The sequence below is a fragment of the Montipora capricornis genome, chromosome 3 (genome assembly GCF_036669925.1).
Source record: "Montipora capricornis isolate CH-2021 chromosome 3, ASM3666992v2, whole genome shotgun sequence".
In the NCBI taxonomy this organism is placed as follows: Eukaryota; Metazoa; Cnidaria; class Anthozoa; order Scleractinia; family Acroporidae; genus Montipora; species Montipora capricornis.
The window spans coordinates 75,627,350-75,642,349 of NC_090885.1; the positions used below are offsets into that span (position 1 = coordinate 75,627,350).

General features: G+C 37.9%; 2 protein-coding genes across 3 annotated transcripts in view; one reads left to right on the forward strand and one right to left on the reverse strand.

Moving 5' to 3' along the window:
* The window catches only part of LOC138041642 (uncharacterized), a 12,594-nt gene extending 73 nt beyond the window's left edge, over positions 1-12,521 (reverse strand). Inside the window, exons 1-7 of one of the 2 annotated variants that reach the window (XM_068887398.1) lie at positions 12,460-12,521; positions 7,866-7,938; positions 5,430-5,556; positions 3,751-4,135; positions 3,436-3,641; positions 1,684-2,088; positions 1-1,461 (exon numbers count right to left, since the gene is read on the reverse strand). The exon at positions 1-1,461 is cut by the window's left edge and continues 73 nt beyond it. In XM_068887398.1, coding sequence (XP_068743499.1) covers positions 1,205-1,461; positions 1,684-2,088; positions 3,436-3,641; positions 3,751-4,135; positions 5,430-5,556; positions 7,866-7,938; positions 12,460-12,476 — 1,470 coding nt within the window. In that variant the 5' untranslated portion in view covers positions 12,477-12,521 and the 3' untranslated portion in view covers positions 1-1,204. Of the gene's footprint in view, positions 1,462-1,683; positions 2,089-3,435; positions 3,642-3,750; positions 4,136-5,429; positions 5,557-7,865; positions 7,939-9,432; positions 9,538-12,459 lie in introns of those variants that run through there. The other variant, XM_068887399.1, reaches the window with a different exon arrangement.
* Positions 12,522-14,261: 1,740 nt separating this feature from the next.
* The window catches only part of LOC138041643 (gamma-aminobutyric acid receptor subunit beta-3-like), a 15,952-nt gene continuing 15,213 nt past the window's right edge, over positions 14,262-15,000 (forward strand). The window contains exon 1 of the mRNA XM_068887400.1: positions 14,262-14,380. Coding sequence (XP_068743501.1) covers positions 14,302-14,380 — 79 coding nt within the window. The 5' untranslated portion in view covers positions 14,262-14,301. The remainder of the gene's footprint in view (positions 14,381-15,000) is intronic.

The following is a 15,000-nucleotide window of genomic DNA, read 5'->3' on the forward strand; positions in this document are numbered from 1 at the left end:
AACTTAGATGGGCTATAATGTTCTTATAAAAAAAATAACACTAAAAGCGGTGATAAGCATCGTTTTATATAGAACTTGACGAGTTCGTATGCTAGTCAACATACATTTTCAAAAGTGAAAATGCATGTTTGGAATGCAATGTTTATCACCGCTGTTTGTATTATTTTCTTAATGAAGCAACGATGGCCTAAGAACAAGAGTTCATACGATACTGTTCTTATAAAGCTCATTAATAATTCATGAAGGAGTAAACCAATCCAAAAATGCAATTTGAGTCACATGAATATCACTGTAAACCCAATACAAACTGTAACTGTCTGAAAGCTCGGGGAGGGCTTGAAAAGGTAGCAGGGAAAAACTGGGGTTTAGGAATTAATAATGAATTATTGCTCTCAAATAAGTATTCTGTATCGATTTGATACAGAATACTAATTAGCCCTATTAGTATTCTGTTTGAATGTTCATATTGTATTTAGTACATATTCTCGATTTATTGAGCAAATAATGAAATCTTTACACAGATTGAAACTGTCGGATAGTAACTTATTCGCCGGATACAGTTATGACCAACTGGGGCCTGGCCTTGAAAAGGGCCCCCTGCAAAATGGTGCCCTGTGGTGTAATCCATTTGATAGAGGAAGAGGAGAAATAAGATCACACCCCCTCCCCTTAAAATCAATAGGGAACTTAAGCAACGGCTACGACAACGAGAACGTCACCTCAAAATACAAATTCGTGACTATTTCAACCTTTTTTATATGACAAGGGTGTGGTAGTTCCTGAAGAAGTGACACTGGATGGTCCGAACGGCGCTTAATTTAGGGGAGAAAATATGAAAATTTATACACAAATGCTGACGTTCTTCATAACACCTCAAATTTGGCTATTTCACGTTGTTGTTACGAGGACGACGGCAAAGAAATGAATAGAATGAAAAAAGCACATGCAGGGCATGCAAAGCTATTGGTTTTCCCCACTAAATATGCAAATGTATGACGTTTTCGTTGCAGTCGCCGTTGTCATTGCTTAATAAGTTCCCTAATGATGAATCCGTGTTCAAAGCGGAATATTACGAGGAAGAGTGGTCCTAATTTCTTCGTTTTCAATGTGTTGAAATTCATTGAAAACTGAACTATCTTTCTTCTATTATTTTGCAATGATTTGACAAGCGACAGTGTCATTTCGTTGTGTGCAAACGCCGTTACTAGACTCTTTCACAGTACTGGTATCCAATGCTGAGTCTTAGGTTCCCTAAGTGGGTCTGTAGGTTAGACTCGCTCAATTCACAAATGTTCTGTGCTTCATTGTAGTTATATGACTTGCAGAGTGAACCATAAATGAGGCACACAACTGCGCAGTTCAGTTCATTTTGCACCCAATGAATTGAAAAACGATGATTGACAAGTTGGTAGTCGTGTCTTCTAACCCGGCAGTGGAATTCGGCGTTTCCGAACATCCCACCTGAGAAACAGTAGCAAATGATTAAGTAGGCAAGTATAAGCTTACATTGCATGAGTTATCTCATTATCGCGCAATACTGAGCTGAACTCATGTTCCAGGAAGTCATAAGTAAGTCTTCAAATTATGTCCACCAGAATATTGCCATTAATGTTGCTCCTCTATGATCTATATACTCTTAAGTCTAAGATCATTCAACCCAAACACAGATAATGCACAACTTACCTCGGTATTTCTTACAGACAAAGCCACACTTCTCGCTGCAGTTGCCGACGTACCACAGTCCATCCATATCGCGATAGACACAGGACTCCATTTCATTTATTTTATTATAGCTCAAATTTAGCATTGAAAAACTTCCCACGTTTCCATCCAACCAAGATAGACGAGAGCTCCCAGTGTGACCACGTAACCCAATATGCAAACAAGAGGAAACTTCTTTATTCCCGAACTCATGTTCCAGGAAGTCATACTCTTCCTTGCTTCCCACGCTGACCAGATTTCCAAGATACGAGTCGCACAATTGTTTGGCCTCATACCATGTTTTCTTCCACAAAGGTTGGATGTAGTAGCAGAACTGTAAATTGGCTATCCAATAGCTGGAGCAACCCTTGTATGAAAAAGACATTCCTCGACAAGAATATTAAAAAAAATTTAAAATGTGTGTTATTTATTTATTTATTTATTTGTTTATTTGTTTATTCAGTTATTTATTTATTTATTTATTTATTGAACTGTCCACAGTCGTCTATTTTTCCTTTCGCTTGTCGAGATCGTACGCCTCCACTAACTGCTATCATCTTTGTTTGCAATAGGGCGAGAAGAGCCATCAATCAACCAGATGAGCAGAAAGTATGGCTTTCATAATATATCGTATTGCATGGGGACGGAAACAAAAAACATTTCTCCCGTCTGCCTCCCCCGCTCCTTGCCAGCTAGGTATTTCTCTCTCTCTCTTTCTTCCCAGATCGCGCATGCCATTGCAAATAAAGATGGCATCCACTTCTCAGCTGCAAATGATCTAAACAAACGCAAAAATAGCCAAGGGACTGTGAACTAATTTAATGTTAGAAGCACTATGACAGTAAAGTAAAGTCACAGCAAAAAGAAGATCCTTCGTTAGTTTCAGTTCAGAACTGAGAAAACAAGGTTGGTATGATGTTAAATTACCTCTAGGTAATCAAATAAAGTAAAAACGGAACAGCGTAAAGTTACACGAGTCTTACTGATTAATAACTTACTAAAACTCATTTGGAAGTGTAGCACAATCGCACGGTCATTCTTTCGAATCCCGTACATGCCTGGATTTTTCAGACTTCTTTCGCAACAGCTCAAGTTGCTCCATAACTGCGCCGATCTTTCCAAGTGACTAAATATATTATAAATTATACATATTCTAATTAAGCAATAGAGGACTTTTCCGTGTTTACATAGCCTCATCTAAAAACTCCCCTGAGTGTTTAGATGAGCCTATGTAAACACGGAAAAAGTCTTCTATTACTTTTATAAAATATTTCTCAATAATAATTCGACAAATGAAGGAAAATGCTGTTTTTTCACTTCTTGATTGAAACAGATTTTCTTGATACACGCTCATATTCCCTACCAGCTAATCAAAACGTTCGTCTGACAACACATAACCAACCAAAATTCGTGTGATGTTACGGACGTGTTTACATATTCTCACCTAAACACAGCTATTGACCAATGAGAGTGCGCGTGATATCAATATTCCTTGTTATCATTTCCATATTCTAAATTTTTTCCTTACCAAGCCGAGAATGAGATAAGAGAGTGAATTCCCCATATGAGACCCTCTTCCGATCCGAATTATTTGTGTCATGCTGATTGGTCAATCGGTGTGAAAGTAGACCACGCTGTCATGGTAACAACAGGGGCGATCCAAAAATAAATTTCAAATAATTATCATAGGGCACAGGGGTTCTTCTCTGTCATCTCATATTCTCTTGTCCTTACCTCTTACGTCATTGGATATATGGATGATGTGTTCGCGACTTAGGGCATAATGCCACAGGACCAGACTAGAAAGCTTCAGGGAAGAATATGATTGGATACCGGAATTTGGTTGTGTCATTGTACCAACTTTCATTGCCCAATCACAGGTACAGTTAGCATCGGGACATGTAGCATTGGAAATTATTTCTGTCTGTGCATCATCCAACCTTAAAGAAATGAATCCGAGCAAAATTTACAAAATTGCATTCCTTTTTTAGCTATGACGATGATTAAAAGCGCACTTGGAAAGCTTGTATCAGGGATCCATATTCCTACCTTGTTCCGTTAATGTAAAGGTGAGTTTCCCCAGTAAAGTTCCAAGTCAGTGTCACGTGATGCCACTCATCTTTCCCTACACTTGCATTTACAGTTGACACACTCCAAGTCTTGTTTAGCTCGAAGCTTCTAATAGTGGCATTCATTTCTCCGTCATGCGTACGAATGAGGCTGACCCCACACGCACCATTTCCAAACTCAATCAATCCCTGCTTTGCCTTAGCTTCGCGAAAAGCTACCCAAAATGCAATGGTAAGGCCAGTTTCATTGCAAAATTTTACATCAACATAACAGGATCTGAATCTTGAGCCCAAATCTACCCAAGAATCATCACCGTAGAGGTCTAGGGTGAGTCGAGGTGGAGACCACGTGATCTCAGCATCACCTACAAACAAATAACATTTTCTTTACGTATTTACACATTTTCTCAGAAAGCAATAGTCCTGGTGGTTTCTTTTAACAGACAAATAGGGACCACATTTCTGTACCGAGGAATTGAACTTTATTTTTGGACAAACGTGTAAATTGAAATGTATGATTAGGTAGCCCGGGGTCGGTTTCCGGCCTAAACGCTCAACGTGACACGTGAGTTGGATTGCTGGTTTTTCTACTCTGCTGCACGAGACTCTGTACTGGTTATACGGTTTATCCATCTCAAGGAAAGCCATCTTTTTAATTGATCGCTTTAAGTTCTCATGATTTGATTGGATTTACGGTCATCTCAATTACTATAGTGCTCGAGCTCTTCGGAACTTTGTTTGTTATCGTCATCGTCATTGTCATCGTCATCGTCATCGTCATCGTCATCGTCATCGTCATCGTCATCGTCATCGTCATCGTTATCGTCATCGTTATAGTTATCGTTATCGTTATTGCCATCTATTTAACAAATTGATGTCAGTTTTCATGCGTCATAAATACCTTTAACTTTGACAATGTTATGACGAAATTCATTGTCAATAACAGGACAGACGCATGAAAAACTGACATCAACTTGTTTTTTACAATAACAAAAAGGCAGAGGGATCAAAATTAAGTCAAAACACAAGAAAGCAAGACAAAAATGCGAGAAACTTCAATTTTCTTCAAGCTGATGCCACCAATATCGCGTCAATTTTGCATAAATTGAATTTATGTGTCTGTCCGGTTATTGACAAATAGCAATTATTCCATGAGCCCGAGTTGGATATGAAGTGATGAAATAACCAACGAGCGCGTAGCGCGAGTTGGTTATAATCACTTCATATCCAACAAGGGTGAATGGAATAATTGTTTTAGTAAATTCTCAAACCGGGTTTTGCCGCCGATTTTTATTTCCACAATTTTACAAAGCGTCCGGAAAGAGCATCTTAGCGCACTATTTTCCATATGACATAAAACTTCGACTATTGGCTCATAGTCGGAGTCTTTTAGCCAATCAAAAAGCTAGAAATGCAATAGTCGGAGCTGAAAATTTACTAATAAAAATTAGCCAATGAGAGTGCGAGAATTTTGCAATCATTGTAAAAAATCACTTTCATAGTTCGGCCCGTGTCGTTCTCGACACATCAATGATGTTCAACCTTTTCATTATTCGCTATCAATTTCTCCTAGCCTCAATAGTTTTCCACCTGTTTTAAGTTTAAATTAAGAGCTCGCACTCCGAACAATGAAAAGTACGCTCAAGTACGTTTAAATACCTTTAACAGTCCCCATCCAGCTCCACTGTCGCCAGTTGAAGACACGTGAATAGCTTATTTCATCTAAAGGCCAATAGTGATCTGCCCCAGAATACAATGCGTGCGCTAATGGAATTACAAGCAGCACCTGAAAAGGGAATTCAAATAAGAGACAAAAGAGAGAATTACTTCATCTTATAATATGGACATAAATCAGGGTGTGTTTAGTTTTGTCACGTTGTTGTCGTTGTTACTGTCGCGTCAACGCGGAGACTTACGTCATTCTGTGTGTTGCGGATCAAATCGTGGTTCTCTTTATAAATAAAAGAAGCTCGTTTGCAATGGAACCTGTGGAATCTGTGTTCTTTCCATTTCACTTATATTGGCAGTTCGATGGCGCTGAAGATGCTACTGTTAAAAACTAGCGATGTAGGAGTTTTAATAAGGCCAAATGTGTTAGATTGTCTTTCATTTTTAAGATATATTTGTACTCAACAGTGGATAAAGATTAGTGAAAGGCCTGCACGGACTCCCTGTGTGATTTAATTGTAGATGAATGTAGCCTTCAGTGGCTGAATTAGTGACAGGCCTATACGGACTCCCTGTGTGATTTAGTTGTAATTGAATGTAGCCTTCATAACTTGAAGAGAAGACAAAGGTCCCTCAAAATACTATTTTGGTGTCTATGGATGTAACAAGCTTGTATACAAACATACCGCAAGAGGAAGGTATTACAACAGTATGCAAAGCATACAAAAATTTTCACAACTACAACCCTCCCATCCCATCCCACCATCTCAAAGAAATGCTTTGCCTTATCCTTAAAGAGAATTCATTCCAATTTATTGGAAAAAATTACCTCCAGACCCATGGAACTGCAATGGGTACGAAAATGCATGGCAGTTGCATTTGCCAACATCTTCATGGCGGAAATAGAAACAAACTTGATAAACCAAAGCAACACAAAACCAATAAAGTGGAAACGTTACATTGACGACATTTTCTCATTGTGGGATTCCAACATAAAGGAAATAAACCTGTTCATAAAACAAGCTAACAACTTCCACCCTACAATCAAATTCACGGCTGAAATCTCAGAGATAAAAAAAACATTTCTCGACACAATCATATCTAAAGGAGAAAGATTCAGAAACGAATCGATCCTTGACATCCGAACACATTACAAGCCGAATGAAACCTTTCAGTACACACATTTTACTTCGAGCCACCCACCAGGCGTGAAAAAAGGTTTTATTAAAGGTGAAGCCCTTAGACTCCTTAGAACAAACTCTTCTGAAACAGCCTTTAGTCACAGTATCACCAATTTTAAATCGCGCCTCATTGCGCGCGGCTATCCTCACAAGATGATACAAACAACGTTATCAGAAGTCAGCTTCGCCGGAAGACAGTCGGCACTCCAACAAAAAGCAAAAGCACGGAAACGAATCTTGCCATTTGTCACAACATACCACCCATCGGTGGGTAACCTTAAAAATATACTCATGCTAAACTGGGACTTAATACAAAATCAGCCTTTGCTGAACACTATCTTCAAGAATCCGCCCATCCTATCGTACAGAAGAGGTAAATCTCTTTCAGACAGGCTAGTTAAAGCTAAGTTATGAAGGCTACATTCAATTACAACTAAATCATGCAGGGAGTCCGTATAGGCCTGTCACTAATTCAGCCACTGAAGGCTACATTCATCTACAATTAAATCACACAGGGAGTCCGTGCAGGCCTGTCAATAATCGTCTGGCAAAATGTTCACCTATCCAGCCCAAACTTTTAATAAGTAACCAAAGAGTCTCATCTTGCAACAGCGTTCACTTTTAGCGCTAGACATTAACTTTGATTAGACGAAACAGTACGGCTAACACAGTAATGGGTTTCTCAACTAAGATGATATGGTAAATTGACCACTATAAAGAAATTTGAAAGTTGATGTTTCGAGCGAATCCTTCGTTAGAGCGAATTAGGGAATTATGGGTTGTAAGCGGTTTATATAGTGAAAGATTAAGGTACACTATTGCCAACGACATTTTCGCAATTTTATTGGACACGTCTAAAAAGATGGTGTTTATAGCCGTTTTACCTCACTTGTGGCAAATACGCCATCTTCAGTCGTGGAGAAAAAGTTGTCATTTTAATGAAATGATATGCAAAAATTCCTATAAAATTATTTAAAACAAACTGGGAAGCCCTTAATTTGTTCATCCATTTATTTTGCAAACCTGATTAGATTTGTCTGCGTGGGGTCAGTAAGGCAACCGACACTGATGCCTGATGCAAATTATCATTTTCTTTCTTTCTGGGGATGAGCACCGACTTGCGTAGGGCAGCATGTTATGCCCTCTACGTCATCTTAAAAAATGTTATTGTATGGGGTTTTTTTCCTGTTCAGCTGCATATGCATCTCGGCGAGAATTGATTTCGTTTAACTCTTAGCCCACAAACCTCGACTACGAGGAATTTCACTGGTGATTTCCTGTCCGTAACATCCATCGAAAAGACTTGAGCCATTGATAACCTAGGAGGGCAGAGAAGACAATTCAACTCGAGAGAAGAGAAATACATGATCACCAAGAGCTCACCGATAACTCGGTTGGTTGAGCACTGGACTACCATGGGGGAGATCGCGGGTTCGAACCCCAGCCGGATCAACACTGAGGATCTTAAAATAACTGAGGAAAAAGTTCTGCCTTTGTAATTTCATCTGCAAATGGTTAGACTTTAAAGTCTTCTCGCTTAAGGACTATAAACCCTACGCCCTGTCTCACAAATCCATGTTCATAGGTTTCTTGTGGGAAACTCACACAGTGACGGTAACTAATCATGAAGAGAACAGCTATGAGTCAAAAAGGACTTTGCCGGCCCAGTGCTGGAACATGTAGAACTTTGGTAGAGTAGAAGAGAAGAGAAGAGAGGGGGAAAGAAATTCTTGTTTTCAGTGGTTACTTTTCTCCAATCTTAAATGTACGAAATACCCATCGCTAGGTGATCTCTTAAAGAAGCCTTAATTATTTATTTTATCGAAGTTAAGTAGGCTTGCCGCACCGAGATGGTGCCATAAATCTGCTACATAGTGGATTTATGCATGTGTTCATTTACCATGAGACATGAGATTTCACTTGCTAAAATAATTATGTGCCCCACTTGAATAAAAATTTCCCTTACTGGGATTAATCAAGTTAAAAAAAAAAAGGAAATAACAATAGGGATGGCAGAACTGCGACGTCAATTTCTTTCTTAGATACATTTATTTTGAGGTTAAGTGACTATAAAAGTATTTCTTACTTGTAGAAAAATAGACCCACAAAGAGTACATATGTAGTCAGTCAAATACGGTTGAATCTGTTTTTACCTAGTTTAACGTTAAATTGGTGATCCTGATTTTACCCAGGTTGAATATGCACTCTACCTGGTTCAAGCAGCTATCAATCCCCCACATTGTTTACCTTCGTAGGTTGTAAAAAAATGGCTTAAACTCTGATAGGTAGCTTCCCATAGCAATTTCTGTTCCTTTGTGAGGTCAAATCGTGTATAACAAGACGCCTTCTATAGTCAAGTTTGAATGCAAATAGACAAAATGCAAGCAGAAATTCCTCAGTGCAATGTTCGATTTCAGTTAAACTTTAATAGAAAACTGAAGCTGTAAATTAAAGCACATTTTAGTGTGAAAAAAGTTACTAGACAGTTTCACAGATGACAATTTTAGTTTTAAGAGCATGCACTGCTGAAAAACCTTCAGTCGATGACAAATTGGTACAAGAGGATTGCTCGGCCGGCAATGTTTAGAAAACAACTACACTTTCTACTGTATACTTTTTCAATCCCTTTTAAGATATTTCAGCCCATTTTAAATTCAGCATTACTATTGACCTTGTATGTCTGCTCGCCGTTAGCGAGTAAATCGAGATGCATTTTGTCTTCCTTGTGTAGAAAAAAACTGTTCTGACGCTACGGAAATCGTTACATTTTTTTTTATGAACAATGACATATCTCGTTCTCTTTTTCTACTTACCGATTGCAAGAATACAGTATTTGTAAGCACAAAAAGATTCTTCTTAAATTCGTCAACTTATCTAGATTAAGCAACCTTGAAGGGGTTTTCCAGAACTGTGGTAAATAAGGCTTTCCCGTAAACTAATTTAATTAACAACGACAGATCAGCTGCTAAGGCGGAAGAAACTGTCATTGAGTGCACTATACTCAGTTGTTGTCATAATCGATCAATGCGAAACGAGGGAAATACTTTCCAAAAACGTCGATGGGTTGGGTGACAATGGAAATGCAGCATAACAAAGGATGTGAAACTTCCTGTTCCTCAGAGATGATAATTTCGCACTTTTTGTTCCAGACCATTAAGGTTTCAACGGTGGCATTTGTTTTCCTGTTTTCCTCTTTACAACCATTTCTCGGAAAAGCAAAGTACATACACAGAGTTCCTTTCTTCGTGTTAACTTGAACGATTTTATTATCGTGGTATTAAAAAGCACACTTTGCTGTCTCTCCCTGAGATCAACCTCTATAGTTACCTTACAATGTGATTGCTTATTATTTTAGATTTTTGGATGGACAAAAGAAGCCAAAACACAATTTTCTTGGATCTTCTTCTTCTTTTTAACAAAAAAACCTTGGGTAAAATAAACTGATACGCCACGCGAAGTTTTGGTGGTTGCCACGTCTGTTCTTGCCACAGTTTGGATGAGTTTTCTGTGAGGCTGGTGGCGCAAGTCAAATTGTAACACTGACGAGTTTCACTTGAAAGTGACGACAACTAACGACAAATGAAAACGATCGACAAATTTAGTAAATCGTGTAATTAGGATATGGAAGATAAGGATGTTGAATTCACACCTGTAAAAAGTTAAGTAAAACAATTTTCAAAAAATTTATCTGCAGTTGAAAGCCTTGGCGTTTGTTTAAATCGTGAGTAATATGGATATTTATTAAACTTCTCCTTTCCCTGCGTATTTTTTAATAAACTTGTTGTGGATATATTGCAGAACTTCATTGATGGGCACATTACTTGTTTACTCTTTTAAGGAGCATTGTGCATTGAAAACTTTGGATCGGCCATTGGGTAAAACTGCGGATAAGGAAAATGTTTCGCGATAGCTCGAAAGAAATAGTTTCTCCCTTCATCATACAAATGAACATATTCTGTTCTTAAATATAGTTAAGGTAATTATATTAAAGCGAAATTTGGCCAGGGTATTAAAGGGGCTAGGTCACGCTATTTTAGGCATTTTCAGCACTGATCGAATGGTCATAGAATTAACTAAAATATCAAAATAACTGTTCAAAACTATAGAAGAACTCTAACAAAACACAGGGAAGCCAAGAAGGGACATGTATGGACAAAACTGGAGAGGATTGAAATGGATTGAGTTTGGGTAAATTTGAAAAACGTCGGCCCACCTTTTTTCAAATTTATATCAGTCTATATCAAAATGTCATTTACAAAGCTTGAAAATCATTCTCAGTTGTTATGTGCCCGTGATTTTGCAAATGAAAGACTCTTGCTCTGCCAATATGACGTTTAGAGCTCATAATTAACAAAATTAAACAAAATTACCTAAAATAGCGTGACCTAGCCCCTTTAAGTACCCATCATAGATTTTTCACATCAAATTTTCTTCCAAAATACCGTTACCATGGCGACGATATAAGGCACTTATTTCAGCCTTAAAATCACTATTTATTGTCTTTTTTGAATAAACAGTACGGTTAAATCTTCCCATCAACGGTACCTCATAATGTTAGAAAAAATCTCGAAAATATTTTACCTCGCTGAATCAACCGAACCGCTTGTTAATTTGTATTCTTAATTGATTTACACTTATGGATGTTTTAAACCTCAACCTATTTGTATTCTTATTGTTAACCGTTTGTTTTTAACCTGTGCCGCATTTGGGGAAAAAAATTGGTTTCGATTTCGTTCGAATGGACTTTTCTAGCAGATTGTCGAATATGAAAGCCAAGTTTAATGGGCATCATTAGGAAGAAACACTTGTTTAGACAATCATACTGTTTCAAGTACGGTATCCAGCGAACTTGCAAAATATCCTGTCCCTAAAGTACTGCTGAGCGGTACATTTGTTTGTCTCGGGATGAACTCAAAATTTTTTTTTCTTCCAAGTATTGAAGATAATTAAAAGGATTGCAAATGTTTTCTCAGTTTTGCTTACTAGTATCATGCATGGTAAATATTTAGTTTCCGTGTTGGTACCATATCCTCATTTCTTGATTTGATAGATTATTTTTTCAAGTTAGATAATGATGCTTTACCTCAATAAAGTAGGCAAACTCTTTTCAAAATTGTGCAGATGTCGTCCCACCATTCATTATTAATAAGTCGACAATTTGACTAGAACAGTGCGGTGACTAATTGATTGTTTTTCAATTTTCTTTGGTCTTCAGTCGTCGAAGGAACATGTTAAAATGGAAACCACTCATTATTTTAAGTATTTCTAATTCTGGAGAAGTATTTTGGAGAGACTTTGAGATGACTAAGAACTTTTAGTCAGTGAAACGTTTAGGGAGACAATAAATCCTTCTGAAGGTCGCTTTGACCTCGACGCTGTTTTAAATCATTTCTTTCAATTTCAAAGCAAAAATACCCAACTCAAGAATGGAGACCGTGTATCTTATGCAAACTTTTCTGTCCTGTTTGCTGGTGGCGCTTGCAGGTTCGTGTAACGGTGTTGCAACGTTCAATCGACAAGAAAGGTAAGCAGGAAGTTGGGTATTTTTAGTTAAACAGTTGGTCAAATGAATTGGATGATATTGCATACGAAAGCCTGTTACGTTTGAAACGTTTAATTAATGTTCCTTTTATCAGAATCTGGTGAATTAAGTATTCATCGATTAGTTTCCCTAATCTTGATGCTGATTTTGAATTTTAATAAGCGTTATGAATTATGAAACTATTTAAAAGCGTCTTGAAAAACACGTGTATCAAAATTTCCATGTTTTTTTTTTTCTTCTAGTTTCAATAAACCTTTCTGTGTTTGAATAGAAGTCAAATTTTCTTTATAATCATTACCTGTACTGGCACAACATGTCACGGGCCCAAAGGAATGGAGATTTACCAGTTCATACCCCTTGAATATCATGAGCGACCGGATGAAATATAATAACAGCACTTGAAGAGCTATTTAATACCACCAAATCAGCAAATATTTTCATTCTTTTTTCCCGTGATACTTTACAACCTCTTTCCGTTTAAATACTCTTCCCCCTTGCAATTGTTTGTTTAGTTTCTTTTTCTTTCTCTCTTTTGTCTTCTTTATTTTGAAGTTACAAGGATGACATATTTCCATCTATAAGGCCCTTAAATCAATTGGATCGTAACAATTCTCAGTGGGGAATAGACCTCTTTACAGTTGTGTGCTTAGTTACCTGGCCTTTAAATGAAAGTGAGGCTGGTGTTGACCCTGTTAGGATACAGAGCTCCCTCCTTTTCTTATGTTAATGATGTTGTTGTCATGCTAATTAGTAAGAATTTACATAAGAAAGGCAGTGAGGTTTCTATCAAAGCAAGGACAACTCCAGCTTCACTTTCATTCATAGGCCAGGTAACTAAGCACACAACTGTAAAATGGACTATTTGTTTTTATTTTTGACTCTAAAACAGTCCTATTTTTGACCTCATCCAGCATTGATTTGAAAATATTAAGAGATGTGGCTCTTCTTACATAGTCAGGTAAATTATTCCATAGTCTTGAGATGATGTAATGATATGACCTATGCAGAAATTTACTATTATAGGTAGGCTGATTTAGTTTACAGAAGCCTCTGAGGTCATATTCATTAATACGAAATAAGAACATCTCCCTAATATTATTCGGTCCCATATTATATAAGCATTTGTAAAATAAGGAGAGAGCATGCGAATATCTACGATGCCCTAGGGTCTTTAGACCAACATAGTTAAGTAAGTCACTATATGGGGTTGACTTAGCCATGTTCAAAAGGGTTCTAATGGCATACTGATTAGTAAGCTCCAGTTTGTTGGAAAGACCAGAAGATAACCCAACTAAGAGTGGAGCACAGTACTCTAGGTGTGGTAAAATAAAGACCTTGTAAATATTGACCATCACTCCGATTCCGGAAGCAGAAGAGAAAGAATAAAGCAATCACAATGATCGATTCCAAACATTGTGATTGATTGGTTCTTCCGCTTCTCCTTCCGACTCCGACAATCTAGTTTTCACTGGATCACAAGCGACGGAGTCATAAGCGGAGTCGGAAGAAAATGGGAACGTTCTAATTCATCCGATTCCGATTCCGTCGAGCTTATGACTCCGCTTACGACTCCGATCTTCGATTTTCACTAGGTCGTAAGCGCTCTTACGACTCCGTTCCTAGGGAAAACCAGCCTTTAAGGCTTTAAGATTTAAGATTGTGATTGGTTTGTTCTTCCGCTTTTGCTTCCGACTCCGACGATGCAGTTTTTTTTCACTGGATCATAAGCAACGGAGTCATGAGCGGAATCGGTGTTCTGCTTCCGACTCCGACAGTTTGATTTTCACTAGATCGTATCGCTCTGCGCTTCTGATTACGACTGCGTCTCCGACTCCGTCGCTAGTGAAAACCAGCCTTTAGTGGTCGCCGTTGTCGTTGCTAATCTACATGTACCCTGTGACCAGGGCCTTAGCTCTCACCGGGACCCTGGTGCAGAAGAGTAACAACTGGAAGAAACACCTGCATGCAATATAAAGCTTTCTTAAGGTTCACACAATTTCTAAATATAAAAGTGCAGAGAAAGTTCAAAAGATTTGCGTGCTTTCTTAGCTTCGAATGTAAAGCTTGTGTAAATTTCATATTTCAATACCTTTACTAAAGGTCTCTGGACGAGAACGAGGATGACTTTGAGAGGAGTCGAATGGAAGCTGTCAATTTATCTGCCACCATCAATGAAATACTGCATTCATACGATCCTCGATTACGCCCTAATGCTGGTGGTAAGTGTGTGATGTTTAACAAATAAACAAACCTTTGGCTCTTAGCTTTTAACGTGGATCTCTAGAGTATCGCACGAGTTACAAAAGGAAACCTAGTTAATTTCTCTTAAACTTTCCATGTAGAGATTTACCAGTATGAGTACCAATATAATAAGGTTTAATTTTGGGGTGTCAATTTTTGGATCATGGCCGTTACCACGGCAACATCACGTCTAATGACAAGCAGATACACTCTTATTTTTGGCCTAATTTCCTTAATATTTATACTTTTCTTCGGTGAATGTTTTTTTTATTCTTTGCCACATTATAGAAATGATATTGTCTGACATTTTGAAGTGATAAAAAGTCAAGGTCGTTCAGACGGTTTTGGCAATATTCTGTAATTTGTCGTTTTTTTTAATATATTCGACTAGCTCTGACAGATTTTAAGAGATATAGGGTATTTGATAGAAACTGTATATGGTTAGAAAAGAGCCAAATTTCAAACAAAATTACCGAAGGGAACGCGAGAAAATTAGTAGTTAATTTTACAAATTTGGTAACACGACGTCACAAAAATCAGAAAAACACGCGCGGTTCATCCCTTACACGCCATACTTGTGCCCAGCTTGCGCGCGGTC